The following is a 27,640-nucleotide window of genomic DNA, read 5'->3' on the forward strand; positions in this document are numbered from 1 at the left end:
TCAATACAGTTCAAAATTCAGTACAGCATCATAATAAAAAATCTTGCCTACGTTTGGATAAAATTTATTAAAAATGTCATCCCACAAACAAACCACCCAAACAATAAGCTCAGTGCCATGGAGTTGATTCCAATTCACGGTGACCCTGTAGGGTAGGTGAACTGTCCCATAGGTTTCCTAGACTATAAATCTTTGAGAGAGTAGAAAGCCTCATCTTTCTTCAGTGAGGTGGCTGGTGGTTTTAACCCACTGGCCTAGTGGTGAGCAACCCCACGTGTAACCCACTACACCACCAGGACTCTATGTAAGCGTGCAGATGGTGCTGAAGTGCTGAGGATGACCCTGAACACGCTGGACTGACACCGTGGCAACGATGGGCTCAAAGAGGAATAATTGCAAGGCTGGCTCGCTCAAGAACAGGGAGTCTATCACTCTATTATAGACAGGGTTCTAGGAGTAGGAACTGACAACAGCACCTAACAAGTGTTAAATCTTTGAGACTCATTCAACCTATTAAATCCAATAAAATATAAGGGAACGTTTCTGTTTTACATTGAGATAAAATATATGAAAAGATATACATGAATTAAACAACAAGACAAATCCAAACTCAGGGGCCCTGTCAATTCTGACTCACAGTGATCCTGTAGGACAGACTAGAACTGCCCCTTGGGCCTTCAGACACTGTGAGTCTTTATGGGAGGAGAAAGTCTCATCTTTCTCCCAAGGAGGTGCTGGTGGGTTCAAACTACTTACCTTATAATAAACAACCCAGTGCAGACCCCACTGTGCCACCCGAGGTCCTCCTGTACAATCCCCAATTTAAATTGAAAATGGATGTGGGTTAAAGCAATAATACCAGGGGTTCCTTTTTAAACTATAACCCTTCCCTTAGATACTAAAAAAAAAAGTAACAATTTTAGTATTTTTAGTGCCGGTATTTTTTTTAATTTTTAATATGAGTCACTCTTAATCCAGTTATATAGCAAAGAATCCATTTCAGTATACAAAATGAAAGTTGTCTTAACTTTTAGCTCTTAAATCGTATTAATATATTCATATTATTTATTCTTAAAAGGTAGCACTGATAATTACTTACATATAAGACATTATGGATTAAAATAAGTAATTTTTGCCATACGATTACAATAGTTGATATAAAAATTATTCACCTGAGAATAAATTCTTCCATCTTATGTAATGTTATTTCAGGAAATAAGATGAAAAAATGTAAGCAGTATGAAAGATACATTAAAGATGTTAATTTCTATTCTTCAAATATTAACACCTCTCTATAGACTACTTGAAAATAGTCTTACTTTGACAAATTCCGAGTCAGATTAGAATGAGATGGTGACTAAAAGAAAAGAATCCAAACAGTGACTCACTCTACGTAGACTTAATTGTGCTCCGATAAAACACTGGTGATAGCACAAACAACATGTCAGATTCCATCTTAATTAGCTATGAGTATCTGTCTTTCTTCCACTAGTCATACATAAAATGGAAAGTAATCCTTGTTATCTAAAAAACCCAAAGTGTGTGAATCACAGGAAACCCAATCAATATATGTTGAATTCCTTGCAAAAAAATGATTAAAATGACATGCTGAGATTACAGTCTTTGCCCATTTAAAAAAAAGTTATAAGTGAAAAGGTACAGTTTTTATGAAGAACAAAATGGAAAATAACTACAAGTCCCCAGGGCGCAGTGTGAGATCTACTCATCAAAATGGTTTCCGTTATTACTACCTGTGTGATGCCTAGGCGCTGAGGCTGCTTATCTGCCAGTGACCCACACTCGCACCAAGTGCCCCCGAGTCCATTCTGACTCAGTGACCCTACAGCACAGACTGGACTTGCCCTTGTGGGTTTCTGAGGTTGTACATCTTTAAGGGAGCAGACAGTCTTATGTTTTTCCTGAGGATCAACCCGTGGTTTCAAACTGCTAACCATCAAAATGCTAACCTTGTGATTAGCAGCCTAACTCATAAGCCACTGTGCGTCAGGGCTCCGTCTCAGTAAACACGGTGACTCAGTAAAGCCGGGTCTTCACTTTCACATGTGATCATGGATAGAAAACGTAAGCTGGGTGATGCAGGGTTTTTCCCTAACAATTTCCAAATACACATATTTATAATTATTATGGTTTAGAAAAACAAGCTCCAGATCAGCAACGTAAGACCTTTCGAAATAAAGTAGCATACACTCAAAAACCATGGATTTCACACTGTAAACACAAACTTCAGATTTAGATTTTCTACTTTTCCTTTTCCTCCCTCCTTCTGACCCTCTTCCTTTGCTAATTACGAGTTAAATTATAATTCTCATGAATAGAAAAGATCGTGTTACTCTGAATAAGAGAATGCAACATTCCTGCAAATAATTCAATTTGTGACCAAAATATCATCTATGTAAAAATTTTTTAAATAATTCCAATGTCTTTTTTTAAAAACAGGTTTACAAGAATATGTATTCATATACAAAAATAGTAAAGGAACCAACTAAACAAAATAGGTAAAAATATGATTAATTAGTCAGCATAATCGCAGCTTTCACTTTGCTGGGGAAATTTTTCACATCAGTCACACAATAAAGATTAAAGTTATCAAATAAACTGTGAAAAAGCAGGTAAGGTGCTCTATTTTGAACTAACATTTCTTAGGTTTTTTAAAACCACTTTTTTCAATGTCTGTAGTAACCAGTAAACTATGTGTTTATTAAACTTAATTTAGTGTTCAAAGTAACACATAGCTACAAAAACACCCCCCAAAGAGAGACTGCCAGGTATTGATATGAAAAAAAGATCGAATGGATGCCTCTTTAAGTGAACAGCACCAGGCGCCAATGAACTGCTTGGAAATGCAATGTGCCATTTATCAATTTATGTACAAAGTAAAAATTTTCTTTCAACTCTGTCTTGAATAGTATCCATCGTACAGTGATCCTCAGGGAAAGATATAAAAAGAGTCCCAGGTGACAAATCTGAAATTAGTTTGCTGTCACGAGGCAAACGTGAAACAATGATGACTCAAAAAAAGCGCCAACTAAATCTTACGTGGAGAAATGATGCCACTGTGGGGTATAAGATCCAAGCAGAAACTTGTACATGGGCTCATTTAGATTAATTAGAAGATCCCTAGAGTAGCTGGCAAAGTAGGCGTCTTTAAGAATGTGAATGTGAACAATTACCAAAGCAATGAGAGTAAACATCAATCTTATACTGAGAATAAAAAAAGAACACTATTTTCAACCAGTTGCTACAACCTTCATCACAGTTTTCTTCCCTATTATTTTCATTCTTTAGTTAAAAGGTCATTAATTTTTATCTACATTAAATAATAACTTCATTAAAAGGCCTTGCAATGTAAAGTAACTCAATACCAAATCCTTCCATTGTTACTCTTTAAATCTCTTTGAATACAATCATCCCCCCTTGATTTGTTTATGCAAATTTTCAGTTGTATTAATCTGGTTGCAATATAATATATAGTAGTGTTATTTAAACTATAGTGTGCCTATAGCCCATACATGGATTCTGCATGGAAGTATGTCTAAGATTATATTAATTATAATTAACTATAACCTTACCTCAACTGGGTCATACAGTAAAGTTCTGTTCTTTTTATTATAAGCATACTTTTTTTCTAATTTTTTAATTGAATATCCAAAACAATCTTTTTTATGTCCTACCACATCCCAAAGCAAATCTGAAGTGAGTCTACGCAGTGAAGTTCATGCAGTAATATAATTTTGTACTTCATGTTCCAGAGAGGAAAGCTATTTCAAATAATCAAGTTATGGATAAACATGATTACCCAACTAATTTTCTTTGCAAAGAATAAAATAAAAGGTTCCCTTTTAAAGGAAGTGCTAAAAGTTGCTTATAGCCTAATTCTACCACTTCTTTATGGTATCTGCCATTCTGATGACAAAAAGTCAAAGAATCAGATCATTAAATAGAAAGATACTAGATACAGTCTTACTTCAATTTTGTTGATCAAAAACCTCTGCATTTTAGTTAAAGCAGGAACAATGAAACTTAAATTCCTAAATTATCAGAGGAGAAAAATTATCTGTAAGTTTACTAAGGTCGACGAGTGCCCCCTAGTGGACATCACTTCCTGGAACCCTTCCAGCAGCACGGAGCTAGTCCAGTGATTTATGTTTTGTTTTTAATGATGCCAGTTTTCATACAGTTTCTATTAGAACGTAAAAGGGAGAAGCAAGAAACTTTGATATTATGTCTGTATTCTATGTATTATCTATGTATTATATAGTGGCATTACACATATGATAAGATAATAAAGACCTTAAGAAATAAAGGTGATTTCAAAATAAAATTTTATCATTATCCTTTCAAACCATAAATTCAAAGGGTGAAAAAGTAAATACCCTACTTGACATACAGATTACAGTTCAATATACTTCAGATACAAAACATGCAGGTTCTATTAATTATATGAAAATTTTATTTGCAGAAAGCAAAACATACAACCACAGCATTTCAATTAATGAGCTTAGTAAAGCTGGTGAAATAAGCATTTTCTTCATTCCAAATGCTTTCGTGGTTCTTCAGTCACTACTTAAATAATACATCTTTTAAACCAGTGTTCAAATCAAGTGAATAATAAATACTTTCAACAAGGAAACTGGAGTAGCACAATTCAAAATATCACTCTGTCTTCTTGTGTTCGTTGCCACCAAAGCGTGCTGTTGAAAGTGCCACAACTAGTATCTTCTTCCTCTTGTTCCTTAGTGAGTTCCACAAAAACCTGAGGAGAAAAAAGACATGATGACAGCATACCAAATTAAAATTATTTCAGGAGAACTTTTAATTAAATCAGAAATTAAACTCTTTATTTAATTATATGAATCACTCAGGTATCAAAAAATAATTGCTGATATTAACACTATTCAAACAAAATAGTGATCTTCATCAATCACAAGCACAGATCCATCTTACTTCAGAAAAGTATTAGACTCTTTGTTTTATGATTAATATATGTATCGATCACTGTCATAATATAAAAACAATCTAAAAATATAATTTTATTTATGCTTATATGACATGTCATCATTACATTCCTCTTTCTTTTTGTTTACTTTTAAACTGACCTGCCCAGGATAAGCACAGGGCCTGAAGTTTTAAAATTATATGAAATATTTAGAAATGTACTATAATATTTGTCTCTGGTTCACAATCTCCCTCCCTCTCCAATATAAACTTCAGTAAGTGGAGAGTAAAACACTTTCATTTACAAAACATTTTATTTTACTTTTTATTAACAAGGTGAGGAAACAGCTTACAAGGTTAATATCTTAGATATATAAAGAACTCCTACAGTTAGCAAAATAAAAGATAAGCCATCCAATTAAAAGCAAAGTAGACATTTCATGAAAGAGGATATGAAAATGATCAACAAACACATGAAAAGATGCTCAATATCATTAAGCATTAAAAAAACATCAAAGTCCCTGCTATGGAGTTGATTCTGAATCATAGCAACCCTGTAGGACAGGACAGAACTGTTCCTATGTTTCTGAGATTGTAACTCTTTACAGGAGGAAAAGCTGAGTCTCCCCTGACCATTAAGCATGTTGTGGATGTTGTTAGTGCAGATGAGTCCGTTCTGAATCACAGCGACCTTATGTACAATGAAACACTGCCTGCTCCTGTGTCATCCTCACAGCTGTTTTTGTTTGAGCACACTGTTGCAGCCGCTGTGTCAATCTATGTTGCTGAAGGCCATCTCTTTTTGCTGATCCTCTACTAAGTGTGATGTCCTTTCTCCATGGTCTCTCCTGACAACATGTCCATGCACATAAGACAAAGTTTCACTATCCTGGCCTCTGAGAAGCCTTCTGGTTTTACTTCTTCCAAGACAGATGGGCTTGTTCCTTTGGCAGTCCATGGCACTTTCCATATGCTTGGCCAGCACCGTGGTTCAAATGCATGGATTTTCTTTGGTGTTCCTTATTCAGTGTCTTACTTTCACACGCATATGAGGTTCACCTTAGTGCAGGGCTCCTCAAACTTTTTAAACAGGGGGCCAGCTCCCTGTCCCTCAGACCGTTGGAGGGCCGGACTATAGTTAAAAAAACAAACAAACTATGAACAAATTCCTATGCACACTGCGCATATCTTATTTTGAAGTAAAAAAACAAAATGGGCGAAAACACCCGGCGGGCCGGATACATGTCCTCGGCGGGCCAGTTTGAGGACCCCTGCCTTAGTCCTAAAGTAATAGTCCTGCTGTTCAATACTCGAAAGAGGCCTTGCGCAGCATACAAGGGGGTACCCCCACAAATGTAATCCTACCACATACCAAAAGCTATGCATTTAAATATGTTTACAAAACAACCGTATCACCTTCAAAGTACTCTCCATTACACTTAATACATTTGTCAAATATGCAATTCCAGTCTTGAAAACTTTTTCAAACTCAAATGTTTGAATAGCTGACAGCACCCCCCTCATTTTTCTCTTCCCCTCTTCTACTTCTCAAATTGCTGTCCATTCATGTCCCTCTTCATCAGCGGAAACAAAAAGAAGTCATATAAAGCAACCAGGTGAATTAGGTGCGTGGGACAAGAGGCATGATGTTTTTTGCCAAAAATTGGCACACTGAGCTGGTGCATTGCCGTGGTGGCAAAACCAGTCCCCCGTCTGCCACAAATCAGACCTTTTTTGTCACCCACTGCTTATGCTATCTTTCCAGAACCTTTAAATCAGTGGTTCACAACCTGTGGGTCGAGACCCCTTTGGGGGTCGAAGGACCCTTACACAGGAGTCGTCTAATTTTTAACAGTAGCAAAATGACTGTTACGAAGTAGCAACAAAAATAATTTTATGGTTGGGGGGTCACCACACCATGAGGAATTATATTAAAGGGCCAAGGCATTAGGAAGGTTAAGAACCACTACTTTAAATAGAAAGCTTGATTAACAGTCTGACCTGGTGGAACGAACTCCAAATGCACTACCAGTCAACATTTTCATCCATTCAGGAAGTTGGCATCCGTCCAGTATGAGGTTTGTCATCAATCGACACTTCACCTTTTTTGAAATGAGAAAACCACTCGTACACTTGAAGTTTTCCCATAGCACTGTCCTTGTAAGCAGTGCTCAACATCACAACAGTTTCTGCAGCATTTTCCCTGAGCTGGAAACAAAATTTCACAGCCACACGCTCTTCTTTTATATTGGCTATCATAAAAAATGAAGTTCGAGCAAAACTACTTTTACAAAAAAATTCACTATGACCACAGAAATCCTTCCCAGGGGATGCCACTAGGTGCACGAACTCAAAGAGAGTTGGCTCAATGCTTGCCCAGCGGGAAAAACGTGTACTCAGAAAGTTCTGCCCCATCCAACACAATTCTGGGATTGTTTTGGTGCCCCCTTACACGTACCTTCATGCAATAGGGCATATGATTTCTTGACTATTGCCTCCATGAGCTGTAATTGTGGATCCAAGCAAAATGAAATCCTTGACAACTTTGATCTTTTCTCCATTTATTATGGTTATCCACTGGGCTAGTTGTGAAAATTTTGGTTTACTTTACATGGAGTTGTAATCCATACCAAAGGCTATACTCCTTGATCTTCATCTGCAAGTGCTTCAGGTCCTCCTCAGTTTGAGTGAGCAAGCAAGGTTGTGTCATCTGCATATCGCAGATTGTTAATATGTCTTCCTACCTTTCAATGTCCCATTCATCTTAATACAATCCGACTTCGGATTATTTGCTTAGCACACAAAATGAGTAAGTATGGTGAGGATGAAACCCTGAAGTATACCTTTCCTGATTTGAAACCATGTTGTTTTCCCTTGTTCTGTTCACACAACTCCCTCTTGATCCATTTGGTACAAGTTCCAAATGAACACAATGAAATGTTCTGGAATTCTCGTTCTTCTCTAGGATATCCATAGTTTGTTATTATCACATTCTTTTGCATAGTCAATGAAATACAAGTAAACATCTTTCTGGTATTCTCTCTCTGGTTTGAGCCTAGGTTTATCTTATGTCATCAATGATATACCTTGTTTCACATCCTCTTATGGATCCAGCATGAACCGCTGGCAGTTCTCTGCCAATGTATTGCTAAAACTGTTGTTGGGTGAGCTTCAGCACAATTTTACTTGCATGTGATAGCAATGATCTTGTTTTATAATTTGAATTTTGTTGGGTGACCTTTGTTTGGAATGAATACAAATATGTATCTCTTCTAGTCAGCTGGCCAAGTGGCTGTCTTCCAAATTTCTTGGCATAGCTGAGTAAATGTTTCCAGTGCTTCACCAGCTTGTTGAAAACATTTCAATTGGTATTTTATCAATTCCTGGAGCCTGATTTTTGCCTAATGCTTTCAGTGCAGCTAGACTTCCTTTAGTACCATTGGTTCTTGCTCAGATGCAACCTCTTGAAAATAGTGAATGTGGACCAGTTCTTTTTGGTACAGTGACTGTATCTTCTTTGGATGCTTCCTGTATCATTTAATAGCTTGGTCATAGAATCTTTCAATAATGTCACTCAAGAGTTGAATTTTTTCTTTAGTTCTTTCAGTTTAAGATATGCTGAATGTGTTTTTGCTTTTTAGTTTTCTAAGTAAGTCTTCCTCAAGTTAACCTTTGAAATTTTCTATTCAGCTCTTTGGCTTCAGCATTTCTTCCATATGCCTTAGCTAAACACTTAAGAGCAAGGTCATGGTCTCTGACGTCCGCTTTGATCTGTTCTTTAATGACCTTTTGCTTTCTTCTTTTATGATGTTTTTATGTCCTCCCATAGCTCCTCGGGTCTTCTCTCATTAGTGTTCAATGCATCAATTCTGTTCTTGAGATGGTCTTTAAATTTGACTGGGAAACTGGTTTGGGACCATTAAGCATAGTGGATGCAAATTAATTCACAATGAGCTATCATTTCATTCCCCTTAGGTTTCTAAAGAGCTCTGGTGGGGTACCTGGACTACTAACCACCAGGTCAGCAGTTCAAAACCACCAGTCACTCCCAGGAAGGAAAATGAAGCTTTCTGCTCTTATAAAGATTTACAGCCTCAAAACCCACAGGGGTAAATTCTACTCTGTCCTATAGGGTAGCTATTGTTGGAAGTGATTTGATGGCAGTGAGTTTGGGAGGTTGGCTAAGATAAAAATAACAAAAACAGAAAATAACAAATATAGGTGAGGATGTAGAGAAACCAGAACGCTCAACCATTGCCAGAACTCTCAACCATTGCTGTTAAGGAAGCAAAAATAGCCATTGTGGAAAACAGTTTGGCAATTCTACAATAGTTGAGCAAAAAATTCCAGCAATTCTAATTAAGTATAGATCCAAGAGACTTGAAATCAGTAACACAAATACACATGCACCAATGTTCACTGCAGCACAATTCACAATAACCAAAAGGTGTAAGCAACCTAAATGTCTATCAGTAGATGAATGGATAAACATAATGTCGTTCACAAATACAATACCTCTTAGCCACAAAGAGAAATGTCATTCTTAAGAGAAATGTCATTCTGATAGGTGAATGAATCCTGAAAACCTTATGCTGAGTGGAATATGTTAGTCACAAAAGGATTAATATTGGATTGCCTCACATGTGAAATAACAATATACAGAAACTAAAATCTATTTTTTGTCATTTTTAATTTAAATTAGTTTTATTTAAGTTTAATGTTAATTCCATGCTATGTTTCAGTAAGAACAATACAGATTCTGTATCTGTGGCTCCAGTCAGATAACCAGTAGTACAAATTAGCTTCGAAACTAAAGTTTATTAACAATTATGGATGCTTATTATATAACCTGATGAATGTAACTGATGCTCTAAACTGTACACCTGAAAAATGTTGTTGACACATGTGCGTTATGCAAGGGAGCATCAAAAAGTTCCTGTGAAAATTCTTTTACCTTCTAATTCCATTTTTCCAAGGGCCTTATGAAACGCTCATATTTTTACAACAAAAATTCTTAGACACACACAGTTTAACTTTATAGTACCTGTTCAAGTGTTGCTTGAGAAAAACTGTATTCTTCAATGGCAAACGTATGTTTAGCTATTAAAGTATAAAAACAATACATATCAAGATTTTAAAATAATAAAATGGCAATAACTAATAAGGTAGTAATTTTTTTGTAATAAAAAATCTCTATAATCAACTCATTTAAATTAGAAACTGCCAAAAGGTCCTTTTCCTCTACCTTGCTTTCATCTCCCTCTCCCACTTGCATGCTACCCTGGAAGCCTACGTACCACCCATCTCATGTTACCAGCCTTCTTCCCCTTCCAGGTGCCCCCTTCAGCGCCCTTTTATTCCTGGTCTTTGCTGTTGTTTCTTCTTGATCCCTCCTCCCTGTCTTCTATTCCCCACTTCCCAAAACATTCCGTTCGTGACTTTTTAACTGGATTAGTCATTGGTCATATTCCCATATATTTGTCTATCTTTCATTCACTAACTCACAAACTCACTCACTCACTGCCACAGAGTCAATTTCAACTCATCGTGACTCTATAGGACAGGGAAGAACTGCCCCCGTGGGTTTCCAAGGCTGTTACTCTTTATGAGAGTGGTAAACCTCCTCTTTCTCCCGCAGAGCAGCTGGTGGTTCCGAATTGCTGGCCCTGTGGTTAGCCATTCAGTGCAATTCATTATGCCAACAGAGCTCGGGGCTATCTTTAGCAAATCTCTACCCTATCTGCCACATAATGCCATGATTCAATGTTTCTTTAGAACTCTCCCCATTCTCAGGAAGTATGAATTCTTTTCTAGCCTGCTGCTACTGGAATCTTGATAACACTGCTACTTCTATAGCCCAGTTAATGAAGTAAGAATTCAGGAAACCCAACAATCCCACTGCTTCAATGAATTAGGAAAAAACGATTATGCAGGATTTTCTCATAGATGCAATGTGATAAGCTGTGGTGATGTCCATTAGGATTCAACCAGCTTGTTAAAATGGCACTTGTAATTAGGGTTATCTCTAAACTGGATGCCCAGCCCGCCCCTCAATGTGGAAATCCAAAATTTGCATTTCTTATTTTTGGGGGTAGTAGTGGTTATACCATAGGCCACATAGTCAGCAGTTCAAAACCACCAGCAACTCCATCGGAGAAAGACTGGGCTTTCTACTACTGTACACAGTTACAGTCTGGGAAACTCACTGGGGGTTGCTATGAGTCAGGAATGACATCATAGCAGTGAGTATTCTTTCTTTAACACTCATCTGGGCAACAGCGGTGGTCTGATAGTAAACCACCTTGTGCATATCATTTTTTATAGTTAAGGTAGTCAGTAGGGCAGCGAACCAGTTGTGAAATTTTTGAATCCCACAATTGATCTACAAAATTCTTACAGCACCGAGATTTGTGTGTATCTTAAATGAGTAAAAGGTTCTTACCATTTATCATGCTTTTTTAAAAAAACTGAGTCCCAAATACTGAATTTTTAACAATTTGATCCTTCATAATTAGAGATCTAGCTTACATTTTTCTCAACACTACTCACCTTCTTCCAGCTTAGAAAAAGACTGTGAAAGGGACTGAACATCTTCCTTGGGGATTTTGAAAGCCAAAATGGAGGAAAAGCTGAAAACCATGTAAGACACAATGGTGATAATTAAAAAGCTAAATTTAAAATGATTAACGTTGAAGGTGAAAATTAATGTCAATAATATATTTAAATATTTGTGTGGATTAACAGTGACCTTATAAAATATTTTTGGATAAACTTTAGTATTATAGTATATTTACATATAGTAACTATCATTATTACCAAGTAAGGACTTTACAACATTTTAATACTATCAATATTAAAACATCTAACATAAGATGATGAAATGAGAGAGAGCACCTATGAGGTAAAGTAGTTTTATATGTGCATGTATGCCTATATACAACATATGAAGGGGTTTCAAAAGGTTATAGAAAAATTGAAATTAAAAGACAAAAGGGATTTTTCCATTAACTTTTTGAGTCTCTCTCTGTCTCTCTCTCTCACACACACACACCCCTGAGGGGAAGGCATAAAAGGTTGCTACTAGGATTTCAGTTCATACATGCATGGGTTTATTCCAAGCAAAATGAGTGTGAATGTGTGTCTGCAGTCTTGTTGAGTACCTTAAAAAGATGGATACTAAAAGAAAGTGGTATGGGAAGATCATTAGCTCATAGAGCTGATATCTCCATTGCTTTTTTAAAGCAAAATCAAAGCTAATGAGGACAATTTTATGGCACCAATTGTAATTAGTGATTGGTCTTAAGATTTATCAATACAATCTTGAGAGCAAGGTCCAATCCAAACAGTGCCTTCCAAGAGGACCTGCTGTACCAGTTAAATTCAAAATAGAGAGGTCAGCTCACAAGGCTGTCGTGATTATTTGGGGGGATTCCTAAAGCGTAATTTTGATCAATTTTCTTGAAGAACAATCATAGGGGATTATTATAAATAAGTTTAAAGACCATTGATAACTGCATTGTGAGAAAAAGTCCAGTGAAATCATGTCAAGGTTTTATTTTGCAATCAGGATGATATTATCTGAGCATTCTTCAAAGGTAGCAAGGGCTGTCCTAACAGAATTTCTTTTGGAACCTTATTCCATTCACCCTATAGACCTGATCTTTCCCTTCAAGACTTCTTTTGTTCTCAAGACCATTGAAAGCCCTTTTGAGGGTCAAATGACCCTTTCACGGGGGTTGTCCAATTTATAAGAGTAGCAAAATTACAGTTATGACGTAGCAACAAAAATAATTTTATGGTGGTTGGGGGGTCACCACAACATGAGGAACTATATTAAAGGGTCGAGGCAGGAAGAAGGTTGAGAACTACTGATTAAAAGGAATGTGATCTGAGTCCCTTAAGGCTGCCAAAACTGCTATTATGACATGATGCAAATTTATGAGCCCAAAATTTTGTGGGAAACGTTGAGATGGGAACACTGCCTTATAGTATACAGTATAGAGACCCAGATGAAGTATATGTCAAGAAACAATAGCTTCCTGTTTTATTTAATAAAGGTGTTTCTATGATTTTGTAGCAATATATTTTGACTTACCCTTGTGTATGTGTGTGTGTGTGTGTGTGTGTGTGTACATGCATGCCCATATAAGTATCCAAGGAGAATTCAAAATGTTCTGGGAAAATAGAATTAAAAGATGGACATTTTTCCACAAACTTTTTGAAGGCTATGTGAGTGTGTGCGTGTGTAGAAAAAGATAATACATGTGTACCTGCCTATGAGTGGAGAGTGGTTCCTCCCAATCCTTAATATAATAATCAAGTATTATTATTGCTCTACAAAATACACATCTAAATATTTTAAATATTTACCTTTCCTGGCGACTTGCATTTGGAAAAATATATAGAATTTCTCTTTGAAGTCGGTCTATTTCTAGGTTTTCTATCCAATCCTTCAATTTAATTTCCAAAAAGTAGCCTTTTCCAAACTTGCTCTTTAGATGTTGTACTGTCCCAATACATCTGTAGTAATTAAAAAAACCCTTACATATAAAATGATAGTTTCAAAGACTGATTACTCATGCTATGGTTTTTTAAATTAATTTTTCATTCCAAGATGGCTTTAAATTTACAGAAAGATAGCGAAGATATGATTTGCCAAATACCTCTCACTCAATTTGTTTCCTGACACCATCATCCTACACGATGTGGACGATTTATCAAAACTAAGAAACCAACACTGGCACACTCTTACTAAGTAAACTCAGAATTAACTTCTACCAATGTCCTTCACTGCTCTAGAATCTACTTGTTAAGCCACATTTCATTTAGTCTTCCTCTGTGAGTCTCACTCTTGCCTTGTTTTTCATACCTTTGTCAGTGTTGAGGAATGTTTGGGGAACTGTCTCTCAATTTGAGTAGGTATGAGGTTCCCCCTCATAATTAGACGCAGCTTCAGGGTTTCCAGAGAAAACACCACAGAGCAGAAAAGTTCTTCTGATAACAACATATTGGGGGGCACATGCTATCCACATTAAAAGGTATCAATTTTTTTTTGTAGTAACTCATTAAATCCAGTCCATGTGATTGAGTGCCACTCTGGAAGTAACTCTATCTATAAATGCTACATGAGATCCTTTTGGAAGGAAAACCTGCCTTTCTTCCATAATTTATTTAACCATTTTTATATGATATGAATTCATATATATATATTATACTTTAAATTATGATCTAATACCATTAGATTACTAAAATAATATTAATACAAAAAATAACATTAATATTTTAAAATAACAAATACTATGCCTGAAAATAACATTCCAAATTATTGACTAAGATGATTTCAAATATAAAGTAGCTTGCCATGCTCTGTAAACTACTTATTTCCAAATAATTCTACAGAAAAGCTAGAGACTGATTCTAAAATTCACAAAGGAAACTTTTTAAAAACACATAAGTCACTGTGCATTACTACTACGTTTCTGACATGACAGCATTCAAATGACAACCAATCATTTTGCTCTATAGGGCATAGTATTTAGACTTCTACCTTAACTGCCCAGCCACCATAATAGCCACTCGGTCACAGACAGCCTCTGCCTCTTCCATATAATGAGTGGTCAGAATAGCAGCTCGCTTTTTGTTTTTAAATGCAGTTCGAATTGCTCGCCTATAAAATAAGCAAAACTTAAATAAGACAAAATGTCTGGGTGTTAAAAAATTCAACTTCTTAGTTAAGTGTATTAATTAAAATGTATCAAATATTAATTGCTGTGACTATTTTATCGAAACCAACTGTGATTTTTATATTCAAATCTATTTCCCCTTACTTTTGAAACCTTATAGAATGGAATGAAATCCACGGTTTTAAATGCCTCTCTCTGGGTTAAAAGGAGCTGCTTCCAGTCCTCTTCACACGCAGCAAACAAGGCTCTGAAGCACGGGTAGATGAAGACCAAGAACAACGCCTGCAGGATGGACTGCACATCAACATCCAGCACACAAAAACCCTCGCAACCGAAACAAGGGGCGATACCACAAAAAACCGAGAAACATTTGAAGTTACCAAAGATTTCGTTTTACATGGATCCACAATCAATGGCCCTGGGAAGTAGCAGTCAAAAAGTCAAATAACATAATTGCACTGGGCAAATCTGCGGCACAAGACCTCTTTAAAGTGTCAGAAAGCCAAAATGCCTTTTGAGAAGTAAGGTGCAGCTGACCCAAACCACGGTATTTTCATTCATTTCATATACATGTGGAAGCTGGACAATGAATAAGGAAAAGAATTGAGGCCTTTGAATTATATTGGGGAAAATATTAATATTCAATGACGATCAAGGAGCATAGCCTTCAGTATGCATTACAATTCAAGGTGAAGAAAACTAAAATCCTTACAACCCAACCAGTTGCCTACATCGTGGTTAACAGAAATTAAAAGTTGTCCAGGATTTCATCTTTCTTGGATCCACAAGCAGTGCTCATGGAAGTAGCAGTCAGGAGATCAAATGATACATTGCACTGTGGGAATCTGCTGCACAAGATATCTTTAAGGTGTTAAAAATCAACGATGCGACTTAGAGGACTAGGGTGAGCCTGACCCAAGTCATGGTATTTTTAGTCACCTTATACAAATGTGAAAGCTGGACAATGAATAAGGAAGGCTGAAGAAAAATCATTGCATTTGCATTGTGGTGTTGGCAAAGAATATTTAGAGTAGAACAGACTGCAAAAGGAACAGACAAATCTGTCTTGGAAGAAGTATAGCCAGAACGCTTCGTAGAGGCCAGCATGGAGAGACACTGTCTCACAACTCTGGACAGGAGACCAGCTCCGGGGAAAGGACAACATGCTTGGGAAGGTGGAGGGGCACAGAAAGAGAGGAAGGACTGTGGCAAGCTGCACTGACATAGTGGCCATGACAATGAAGGCAAACACAGAAACACCTGTGAAGACGCCACAGGACCAGGCCGTGCTGCATTCTGTTGTACACAGTGTCTCTGAGCTGGAACCAACTTGATGGCACCAAACAGTCACAACAACAGGAACAGAAAATAAGCCAGAACACTTCTTAGAAACAAGGATACGGAAACTTCGTCTGAGAAACTTTGGATATATTATCAGGAGGAACTAGTCCCTGAAGAATGCAATACCTACATTTTCAACTTGAAGTTATGTAAGGGTGGAGTCCAACCTATCAGTCAGGGCACAGCTTGGTGATGCCTCCTTGGGGGTGTGGGGTCTTTATAACAAAGTCACTGGGAACTTCTCTCTCTCTCTTGCATCTCTTTATTTCCTGGTTGGTGCATCTGGCTCTACATTTGGCAGCCGATTCAGCCTGCCAACCATTGGAGCTGAAGTGCCTTGCCCTATCCCTGCATACTTTACATCCACATGACTGTGTACCCATCAGTCTTTGATCTCTCAGTTTCCTGCTTTGCCTTTCTGCTTCGTCCACCAGCAGCTGCATGAGTCTGTAGAAGGCTCCAGCCAGTATCAGAGCCATGACTGGGATGGGACACTTTTTTTTTTATATAAAATTCTTTCTTCGTAAAAAGTCCCTTCACATATATACATGAGTGACACTGTTTTTGTCTCTCTAGAACCCTCAGCCGAATACAAACATTATCATACTCGGTGAAGTAGGCCAGTGAGAGAGAACACCCACGCAAAATGGATCAACATAGTGGGTGTAGCAATGGGCTCAAAGGCAGAAACAATTGTGAGGATGGTGCATGCCCAGGCAATCTTCCACTTCATTCTACCGTACATAAGGTCACGGTGAGTTAGAACCAACTTGATGGCAACTAACAGCATGTGCTGAAAATATGCTAATAAATTATAAGAATTGAAGGCTGTGGTAGACAGGTTTGTTGTGCCAACATGGAACCTGTAAGAAGATGTGGGTGGAGTTTAGCCTGTCAATCAGGCTCCACTGTGACCTGCTTTTCTGTGCTACTGGCCTCTGCTATGCGTCAACATCTCATCTCCTTACTACCTGCCTCCTCGGCTTTGGGCCAGCGGCTGGTGTGAATGGGAAGGAACTTCATTATATTAATTGTCCCATGAAAGGGAATTGGACTGAGCTCTCTGTACTGCTGTGTGGACTAATTTGCTGTTATATTCCTTTTGGCCATATAAACCTATCCTATTTTATGTATACATAATCTTCATTGCCATACTCACCACATGTGCTGTTTGGCTTTAGGATCCATACCTGTAGATGGTTCATCTAGAAGAGTAATATGAGGATTTCCCAGCATACTTAGAGCAAAACACAGCTAGATGGAAAGAAAATGGGGGACATGAGGCACAATTAAAGCTTCACAGAAAGTAATTCTCTCAAGATACTACTAAGGAAGAAATGATTTTAAAAACAGAATATGTTATTTAATGAGCACACCTTTCGCTTAATTCCTGCTGGGAGCTTTTTTATAGTCTTCTGAAGATGTTCTTTTAAATCAAGTACATTCGAAATTCTGCAAAGTGGAAAATCAAAATGAGTGTACTATGATATATACAATAGATATCCACATAAATTGCTTGTGATCATTGGCCTTGTTTTTTCCAGAATGACTACTCAGTTAAAACTTAGGCAACTCCAAATTATATAATTTTAAACAAATTAATATCTTAAAGATAAAAATTTCATTTCAAACTATGTTTTGTGACATCTCCAAGCACATTGACTCTAAAACTAGAAATAGAAAAAAAACCTGCCTTTTAATTTTTACAACTACCATAATTTTATAAAGAATATATTACAAATATATTGAAACTATGATCCATGAAAATGTGTGGTCTTTTATAAACTGGAAAATATTAAGTTTCACTTAGTAGCAAAAGAATTCAAAGACAATTGTTTTACCTGCTTATGACCTCTTTCATGTCATTTGCACTCATTCCTTTCACAGCTCCATAAATTTCAAAATGTTCCTGTAATGTACTATCTGGCCATAATGGGTTCAGCTGTGGACAGTAGCCTATACAACTAGCGGAGTCATCATCTTCAGTTGTGTCTGAAGAATAGCTTCCAAGAAAGACCTACAGAAATATAAATCTACTCTTAATTGTTTTTGCTTGATTTACTTCTATGCCAGAAGTGATAAATGGATTAACTCTACCCCTTTCTAGAGCCAAGTTATCATGACGTCAGATTTTTACTCTTTATGAATGAAGCAATTACATGGGTAAATCAGAATCAAATGACATGGCCAAAAGGTCATTAAGAATCCAAGGATGAGTGACAATGGAAAACTATTATTTAAAATTGAATGGTCAAGGCCTCACTTGGAAGGTGATACTAAAGCCAGGAGGTAAGTAGCTCTCTAGGGATTAAGGTATAGCCAAGAGAGTATGTCTGGCATTATGCAGGAAAGCCATGAGCCTGTATGGATGGCAAAAGGAGAAGACGAGATCAGAGCAGTTTCTGTAAGTTGGTTAACTGGTGTGCTTACGGTAAAACTAATCAATGGCAGAATCAAAGAGTACCTCTCATAACTCTGAAGTTAATACCATTTTCTCATGTTAAGTTGGTTGACACATCACTTATCCAAAGACCAAAACAAATCCACTGTGGTCCAGTTGTTTCCAATTCACAACAACCCTACCAGAGGAGTAGAACTGTCTGTCCCAACAGGTTCTAAGACTGAACATCTTTATGAAAGGAGGCTGTCATATTTTTCTCACTGAGCAGATGATGTGTATAAACAGTTAGCCTTGCAATTAGCAGTTGAGCACGTAACTACTGTACCACGAGAACTTCTAGATTTTCCACAATGTAATAATTATAAAAGCAGAAACACTGGATGGGTAGTATGTTGTCTCTATGTGTGAGAAGTTCACTGTAGCCATTACTTTCACATATAACCAAAAAGATAATTTGAACAAGTTATACTAAAATTTAAAATTTTAACACTCAAAAGAAATATAAAATTGGAGCATCAACATCCTAACTATTGGAAATTTATTTTAATAAAAAAGTAAATTATACTTAGTAGATCTCACATACTTATATATCATACCTGGCCTGAACTTGGTTCAATATCACCAACTAGAATATTAATAATTGTGCTTTTGCCTGCACCATTTGGGCCCAATAGTCCCAGGATCTCGCCTAAAAGAATTAGAAGAAAAAATAATCACACACGAATCAAGCTAAAAAGGAAAATTACTCTCCGGGAAGGTTATTTAAGGAAAACCAAATAAATACCAGCCTTTTTTCACACAGAAAGAGACGTATTTTGTTGCCACTTTCTTTACTTTTCTTGTAAGGAAATCTTTCTTGTCATCATATTCCTTATGCAAATTGCTGACCATAACAGCTGGTTTCTAGGAAGGGAAACAGGATATGAGAAGAGTATAATAAGTCTTATCCTTAACAGAAATTGGTATGCCAGCCACACACATCTCAAGTCTCCACATTAAAAATTACATTTGTTGTAAGTAGACAGGTAAGTATCTGTGATTGAAATAGTGGCTATTCAAAACTAAGTAGATAAAATATTTGTTTTTGAGATTAATTCCTAAGCAGAGAAAGAAAACGGGGGCAGATTAATGCCTACGCATTGGGAACTAGTCATTCTGCATTTACTGTGACTGAGCCAAAAAGTCTAACTTACCTCCTCACAACACTGACAACTCATCAGCTCTCTGACCTTTAGTCTTTCAGCTTTGACGTCTTCATCTTCATCGTCATTGGTGGGTGGTTCTGGAAACTTCTTACTTTTGGGCTTTTTGGAAAGGGTCCTAAATATGTAAAAAGAGTCAATGTTTAAATTATTAAATACTGTGATGTTCAACTGAAAATTAACATCAACATAAAATCTGTGTTGACTTCTAAAAGGTGGAATTGAGTAGTACTTCTAATTTACTTATAGTTTTATTGATGAACACTTATTAAATAGATGAATATACTTAAATCCACTCATTTATTCAACACTATTATTTATGAATAATATGCATCACACATTAAGCTACACAGAAAAAGAAAGATGGATGTGAAAAAAACAAGACCCAACAAAGAATTTTAGCCTGGGTATAAATGAAATTGCCTAGGAAGAGTAGAGGGCTGAAGTCAGAGCTATAGGAATAACTTTTATAAGAGTGGGCAGAAGAAGAAATGCAAAGATTTTAAAGGCAAATAGGAAGTGACATTATAGAAAACAAGAGAACAGTTTAAGGAGGAAGTCAACCTCCTTAAAGGCTGCAGTTTAGTTCAATAAATGTTGACAGGGCAAAAAGAAGCCATTAGTTATGTTACTGAAAATAGTATCAATAAACTGATAAGGGAAAAGTCTGATTGCAGGGAATTGGAAATGGAGAAAGCTGAAGGATATGAAAGGGAGAACAGAAATGAGATAAGAACTAGAGAGGAATTTGTGCTCAAAGAATGGATTCTGATATTTATTCATTTGTTTTCAAATGGGAGACAGATGGCACAGCCTCCTTAAAACAAACACTCTCCTTCCATACAAAAGGTGGCTACAGAAAGAGCAACACCCTAAAATAGAGGGGAAGAATAAAGACTTGGATAAATGAGGGAAACTGCAACTCTCCTTGTAGGAGTGGGAAAAGACAAAGATATGGGAAAATTTTAATTTGCAATTAGATGACCTTGTTTCCTGAGATAGGTGGCAAGATCATCTATTGAGAAGTAGGGAATGAATAAGTTAGCTGAGTTTGGAATTTAAAAACTACAAAGAAGATTAGGGATAACTATTGAAGAGAAAGAGCTAGGAAGGTGCTGGCAAATAAAATGCAGTAGGGTTACCCAACAGTGTTAAAACTAAGTTAAAAAAAATAAAAATAAAAAAATAAAAAGTTACGTTCATACATATATAGTATTATCAATTGATTCTGTTGTTGTTATTTGGTTAAATTCTCCCATAATGAATGCTGAAAGAGCATAAAAATGTGAATCAGATGGATGAGCCTGGATAGAGAGTAAAGTAAGAATAATGATTAGCCAATAGAACTGAAAGGACAGGGGAAACTCAAGGATGTGAAACCATAATTAGATTCAGAAGAAAAGTCTGACAGGGCTAATGCAATGAGAGTTGGAAAGATTTTTAATTAGCCCTTGAACTGAATGCTAAAATGTAAACTTCCACAAGTAACGTGAACAGTCGGGATGCCAGGCTCTGGAACATATAAATTGAAGTGGGTTAAAGGTAAAAGCCACTGTTTGTGGACAATGAGAAACTGGGGCATTATACAGATGATGTGGATGATGAAGTCTGCCCTCAGATAACAGTAGCAGAGGGTGAGGAGGAAGGAGACTAGAGGCTAAAGTCCTCACTAGAAGCAGGGAGAACCCAGTGGTTAAAACATAAACTTGACAAAAGCTTCTGAAAGGCGACACAGCCCACATGGAAAGAAGCACACTAGCCTGTGATCATGAGGCGTCGATGGGATCAGGTAGCAGGCATCAAAGACTCAAAACAAAACATAATCACATTGATGTGAATGAGGGGGAGGGCAGAGTGGAGACCCAAAGCCCATCAGCAGTCAATTGGACATCCCCTGTTAGAAGGACCACAAGGAAGAGACGAGCCAATCAGGGTGCAGTATAGCACTGATGAAACACACAACTTTCTTCTAGTTCTTTAATGATTCCTCCTCCCCCACTGCCCCGCCAATTATCATGACCCCAATTCTACCTTACAAATCTGGCCACACCAGAACATGTACACTGGTACAGATAAGAGCTCACAACACAAAGAATCCAGGACAGATAAACCCCTAAGGACCAATAAGGGGAGTAGTGAAACTAGAAGGGTAAGGGAAGGGTGGGGGGAGAGTAAGGGGGAACCGATCACAATGATTGACGTATGGCCCCCTCCAAGGGGGACAGAAAACCGAAAAGTGGGCGATGGGAGACAGTGGTTGGTGTTAGACATGAAAAAGAATATATATATATATATATATATATATATATATATATATATATATATATATATAAATTACCAAGCATTCATGGGGCTCTCAGAGAGGGTGGGGAGGGAGGGAAAAAATGAGGAGCTGATATCAAGGGCTCAAGTAGAAAGAAAATGTTTTGAAAATGATGATGGCAACATATGTACAGATGTGCTTGACACAATGGATATATGTATGGATTGTGGTAAGAGCTGTAAGAGCCCCAAATAAAATAAAATTTAAAAAATTATTTGTTGTAATAAATAACATTTAGGAAAAAATCCCATAAACTTTATGCATTTCAATACCGACTGCCACCGATTAGCTTCAAACTCATGGCTCTTGGCACGGGTGCCAAAGTAGAACTATGTACTACATGGTTTTCACTGTCTGATTCTTTTTAAAGTCAATCACCAGGCCTCTTACCTCAGAAAACTCTGCATGGACTCAATTCTAGCATTTGGGAAACAGCAAAGCGCACTAACCATCTGCATCACTGAGGACTTGATACACACTTCTATACTTTTCCATTTTCTGTTTGTTATTTTTAGCTGCTGTTGTGTCAGCCTCCAATTGAACAATCTCACACACAACAAAATTAAAGACTGCCTGCCCTTCTTCATCCCCATATGAGTTGTAGATCAGACTGTTGTAATCCATATGGTTTTCACTGGTTGATTTTCAGAAGTAGATTACCAGGTCTATTCCTAGTTTTAGTCTGTTCAGCAGCACATAACACGCCAATAACAGATAGCTAGTGGTTATAAACAACAGATCAGGTGAAACAGGTATACTGTACTACACCAACCAGTCATGTGAAATGACCAGACCAGGCAAACCTAGAGTGGAAAAAAGTGTGTGATTCCTAGGATTAGAGACAAGGAAGGGGAAGATGGAGAACTATGTGCTGATAGATACAGTTATTTTTGGCTGAAAGAAATGTTCTAAATTAGATTATGGTGATGGTTACACAAACTTGGTGAATATATTAGAAAACATGGAAACTTTGAAGGGGGAAAAAAAGGAATAACTGACCTGAAAAAGGGATCCTTTCTTATTGATCTGCCGCCATATTTTTTCTCATAGTATTGTAAGAGGAAAATCCAGAGTATACATTGCAAATAAGGCTAAAACAAGAACACATAATAGTTCATAACAAATTGGGTTGTTCTCCCCCACGCCCACCCGCCATGCCAATAGAACCAAGACTATCTACACTGGTTCCTTGGCAATCCCAAAACAATTAGTCACCGTTTTTAGATATGAACTAAGATATTTTATTTTTATTAAAATAATCCTTCACAGTTTTTCCTGTCTCTATAAAGCAGTTTGGGATCAGCTTTGTAAAATGTAATCAAAAGTAAAAAGCTTTGGTTTTGCTTCTAAGTAAGACAGAATGGTAACTAAAAGGATTTAACAGCTTGGGAGAAAGCCAAGTATCTTAAAGGGAACATTTTCAATAAATGAAGATTTTCTTACCGATATAACAGCCACCAAAAGCCTATCCCATGGATTATAAGCATTCTCATTGTTTTGACTATTCTTCCAAGAAATCTAAGGCAAACGTTTTTGAAAAATTATATGGTATAATGTATTAAAAATGGGAAATATATATTTCAATCAGCAAACACACATTCACTACAAAAAGTAGTAATCAAGATAAATAGCTATGTTTTGTTCTTAGAATAAAATCTCCCCTGCTCAAAAATATTTCTCTTACAGTAGATTTTAATTCAACAGATTTGAAGATTTGAAACAGAAAGTAAAGAGCAGAAAAGTTAATAAGTGAGATTAATCACCAACCCTAAATTACATAATTCATCAATTTTTTTCCTAACTGCATGGATAAACTTTTTCTATTATTTAGGCTGACTAAAATGAACCTAGTTTTCTTTGTTTTGTTTTTTTGGAAACAATCCTTCATCTTTTGATAGTATGCTGCATTCATTAGTTAACCCTTGAAAAATTCCACCAAAATAAATACTGAGGGAGTTCAGAATTCTTATGTAGCCAATTTGGGGCATCAAAGAACAGATAATGGACACAGTACTTTCTCCTCTGAAAATGTACAGTTTGAAGACATGCTTGAGAAGATCCAAGAGGAATTTCAAATTGCTGCAATAGTGATAATTAAATTAAGTAGTAGCACCTGATCTTCTTTTAACCATTTTCAGTACAAGAACAAGAAGAATCTCAAATATTATGCTTCTAAAGTCTTTATGCTTTTAGAATATTAAAACATCTAACAGACCTACCTTTATGAAACAAATCAGGCAACCCAGAAGTGGATAGATTGGAATGACTATGCAGAAAGTATAATGAAGAACCGCTGAAGCCATGTGACCCATAAAGAACATTAGTTCGGTGATTACAATACAAATTAAGGCTGTCTAAAGAAAAACAAATGAAGAAACAACAAAAAAGATGAAAAAGTGTTTAGAAGTTTCATCAAAATTACTTTCAGATTAATGTTCCAGCATTTGATTATTTTATCAATTCTCTAATAAAATATGGAACCAAATGTAATATTTAAGTCTGAAGTACCCAAATGTTGGTACCAGTTGTTTTTACCTAGCTAATATCCTTACAAGGGACCTGGAAAGTGCAATGGTTATGAATTTGGCTCTTTTCAAAAAGGTTGGTGTTCAAATCTACCAGCAATTCCACTGGAGAAAAGACTTGATAGATCTGTGCCTTTAAAGACTGTTGTCATTGCTGTATACCCTCAGGTCAAATCCACTCACTGTAAGGGCAGAGTAGACTGCCCCCTGGAGTTCCATAGAGATCGTAACCTCAAAACCCTCATAGGGCAGTTAGTTCTATCTACTCTACCATATCACGATCCTGAGAGTCACAATCAACTCAACAGTACACAACAACATCCGCGCCACACTAGTTGTTACGTGCTTTTGCTGGAGGGGTGGAGGATGATAAAAAAAAGGCAAACATACAAACAATGTTACAAGTTATCTAAATTCTACATTTACAAAACATTTACTATTTATGATTTTAATCATGAAAGAGTAAATGACTTTCAACTGAACTGCTATGAAAAGTTGAGATAATTTCAAATGTGACTTACCACAGAATAGATAAATGACCAAAATTCCTTGGTGTTTAAAACTTTCTTAAAGGTGAAAGATGCAATGTAGGTAAAGAGAATAACTGACGGGACATAGGCAATAAGGCAAAAAATCTGTAAGACAAAAATGCATATGCTTCATGTGCATTATTAGAATACATATAAAATACCAGCCATATTAAAATCCTAAGGAATACAGACTTAATTGTTCAACAAACCATTCTGCAGAGAGAAACTGTTAGTTACTTAAGGACCTATTCCCATCTCATATACAACTACAAGCACGCTTCCAACTTGTTGTTAATATAATCCTGACTAAATGATTTAAACTGAACACGATTTACAGTTCTTTTATAAAAAATAAAATGCTCTTATATTGTTATAGAAAGCAGGTATAGCTGGCCACAACTTATAGTTAGTTTTATAGCACTTTATACCTCAGAAAGTTTTAAGAAAAAGATGAGGAAGAAATCGGTATTTAAAGTCATTATGGTCTCTGGCAATATTGTTATGTGTATTTCCTAAAAACTCCAACTTCGCCAAACTATCTGCCCCTTTCCCTAACAAGAATCGTTCATATAAAAGGTTCTATTATAAATAATTTGCATACAAGGGTGTATCCCCCCTGCCCCACCCCAAAATGGAAAAAAGCTCGGTGGGGTAGAGCTTTTGTCACGTGCATTTCCCCCTTGGGTGAGCATCAAGCAACTTGCTTTGAGTAAGTGCACCCACAGTGGCGTCACCTAAGAATGTTCCCGCCGGTCAAGAGAATTTTTTGCGTGTGAAAGCTGTTTCACTTGAACCTCGTGTTTTGTGATGGCCAATACAATAGAACAGCATGCAGTTGTGAGATTTTGTTTCCTGCTCAGGAAAAATGCCGCAGCAACTTGTCATGTTGCACACAGAATACAAGGCCAGTGCTAAGGAAAAACCTCAAGTGTACGAGAGGTTTTCTCATTTCAAAAACAGTGAAATGTTGATTGATGACAAACCTTATACTAATTACCGTCGACTTCCAGAATGGACAAAAATGTCAACTGGTAGTGCATTTGGAGGTCAGACTGTTAATCAAGCTTTCTATTCAGAGGTTTTGAAAAGATAGTGTAACAGTGTGCCACAAAAAAGGCCTGATTTTTTTTTTTTTTGTTGCCCCCACGACAATGCACCTATTCACGCAGCTATTTCAGTACACCAGTTTTGGGGAAAAAACCCCAGCATGCCTCTCTTGTCTCATGCACCTTACTCATCTGACCTTGCTCCATGCACCCTGTTTGTTTCTGCAAATGACGAGGAACATAAAAGGACAGCGATTTGAAGATGTAGAAGAGGTGAAGGAAAAAAAATTAGGGAGGTGCTGTCAGCCTTCCAACCAGATGAGTTTGAAAAGTGTTTCCAAGAATGGAATCACAAATTTGAAAAATGTATTAAGTGTAATGTATACTTTGGTGTAATGGCGATAAGGTTGTTTTATAAACAAAATTTAAATACATAGCTTTGAAAAAATTCTAGTTTTTTGGGTAGCCCCTTGTATGCATGTACACACATAAAAACAAATCAAACTCTTGCTTTGTTTTTTCAAGGCATATTCGTAATACGGAATTAAATATTTCCTTTAATTAAAATATTTTTCAGCTATTAGAACATATAGTGACTATATTTTAAGGCAGGACTACTTAAGTGTTCCTGATTATACACAAGCAGGTGGTCTACAGGAAAGGCCACTATAGGCTCAAGGAATTATGCTACAATGGAAAAACGTACTGTTTTTTAAAATCACTTATAAGCTACATTGATTGTAGATATCAACACAAATAGTTAACTAGATGCTGTTTCTGTGTTTTTTAAGAATTAATATTCAGATTACTCAACCAGATGTCATGCTTAAACACAGTTTTAAAGAAACAGCTTATTGTTTACTAATAGCAAAAGTACACTGGAGTTAACTTACCACAGAAAGGAACTTTACAGCATAAAAATATAATCCATAATGAAATGCAAATAAGCTTCCTAGCATCACAGCTAGAATAATAAAAAACAAGGGGATATCAATGATAGCTTGTCCAATCCAATATGCAGATGGAAAAAGACCTGCAAGTTTAAGCTGAGTATAAGCCTTGACCTAAAAAAACAAAAAGAACAAAATTATCATTTTTAACATTTTACAAGCAACAAAAACTTCTTTCTCATCAGTTAAATGTAAATTCCATTTACCCTTGACTTTGACTCATTATTTCTGAGATATAGCAATTTCAACAATGTTTCACAATTAGAATAAAGCAGTGCTGCTAAGAAATAAACTAAATTAAAGAGAAAAATGGCACAAAGGTTGTGGCTGTTCAAACAATGACCCATTATCACAGGAACCAAAACATAATTTTGAAAGTTTTTTGACAAAAAGTTATTTATTAAACAGGAAAATAATTGTAATACATTAAAATTAGATATTCATGAAAATACTCATAAATTGGAAAGTACCCACTGGATTTAAATAGCTCTTTCAGCTTAAGTATGAAACTTAGTATACGTGATGCATTGGAAATGATTTTATACCTTCTTGTGTGATACAATGTAAGTTATTAGCAACTGGTACACTGACAGTAAATCTAAATGATTTTAGTTTTCTTAAACATTTTATGCTCTCATTATCTGAGATTTAGAAGATCTTTATAAATCCAAATAGCTAACAGA

The 27,640-nt window shown here is 36.5% G+C and overlaps 1 protein-coding gene across 1 annotated transcript in view; it reads right to left on the bottom strand.

Moving 5' to 3' along the window:
• Positions 1 to 4,453: 4,453 nt before the first annotated feature.
• The window catches only part of ABCA5 (ATP binding cassette subfamily A member 5), an 81,347-nt gene continuing 58,160 nt past the window's right edge, over positions 4,454 to 27,640 (bottom strand). The window contains exons 23-38 of the mRNA XM_045299488.1: positions 26,901 to 27,071; positions 24,953 to 25,066; positions 24,126 to 24,260; positions 23,350 to 23,424; positions 22,906 to 22,997; positions 19,575 to 19,701; positions 19,170 to 19,284; positions 18,978 to 19,069; positions 17,822 to 17,997; positions 17,357 to 17,432; positions 17,140 to 17,234; positions 14,504 to 14,623; positions 13,327 to 13,476; positions 11,506 to 11,585; positions 10,001 to 10,056; positions 4,454 to 4,774 (exon numbers count right to left, since the gene is read on the bottom strand). Of these exons, the coding sequence (XP_045155423.1) occupies positions 4,667 to 4,774; positions 10,001 to 10,056; positions 11,506 to 11,585; positions 13,327 to 13,476; positions 14,504 to 14,623; positions 17,140 to 17,234; positions 17,357 to 17,432; positions 17,822 to 17,997; positions 18,978 to 19,069; positions 19,170 to 19,284; positions 19,575 to 19,701; positions 22,906 to 22,997; positions 23,350 to 23,424; positions 24,126 to 24,260; positions 24,953 to 25,066; positions 26,901 to 27,071 (1,782 nt within the window). The 3' untranslated portion in view covers positions 4,454 to 4,666. The remainder of the gene's footprint in view (positions 4,775 to 10,000; positions 10,057 to 11,505; positions 11,586 to 13,326; positions 13,477 to 14,503; positions 14,624 to 17,139; positions 17,235 to 17,356; positions 17,433 to 17,821; positions 17,998 to 18,977; positions 19,070 to 19,169; positions 19,285 to 19,574; positions 19,702 to 22,905; positions 22,998 to 23,349; positions 23,425 to 24,125; positions 24,261 to 24,952; positions 25,067 to 26,900; positions 27,072 to 27,640) is intronic.

The sequence above is a fragment of the Echinops telfairi genome, unplaced genomic scaffold (genome assembly GCF_000313985.2).
Source record: "Echinops telfairi isolate 266 unplaced genomic scaffold, ASM31398v2 ScPeMD7_7458;HRSCAF=8496, whole genome shotgun sequence".
NCBI classification, from domain to species: domain Eukaryota; kingdom Metazoa; phylum Chordata; class Mammalia; order Afrosoricida; family Tenrecidae; genus Echinops; species Echinops telfairi.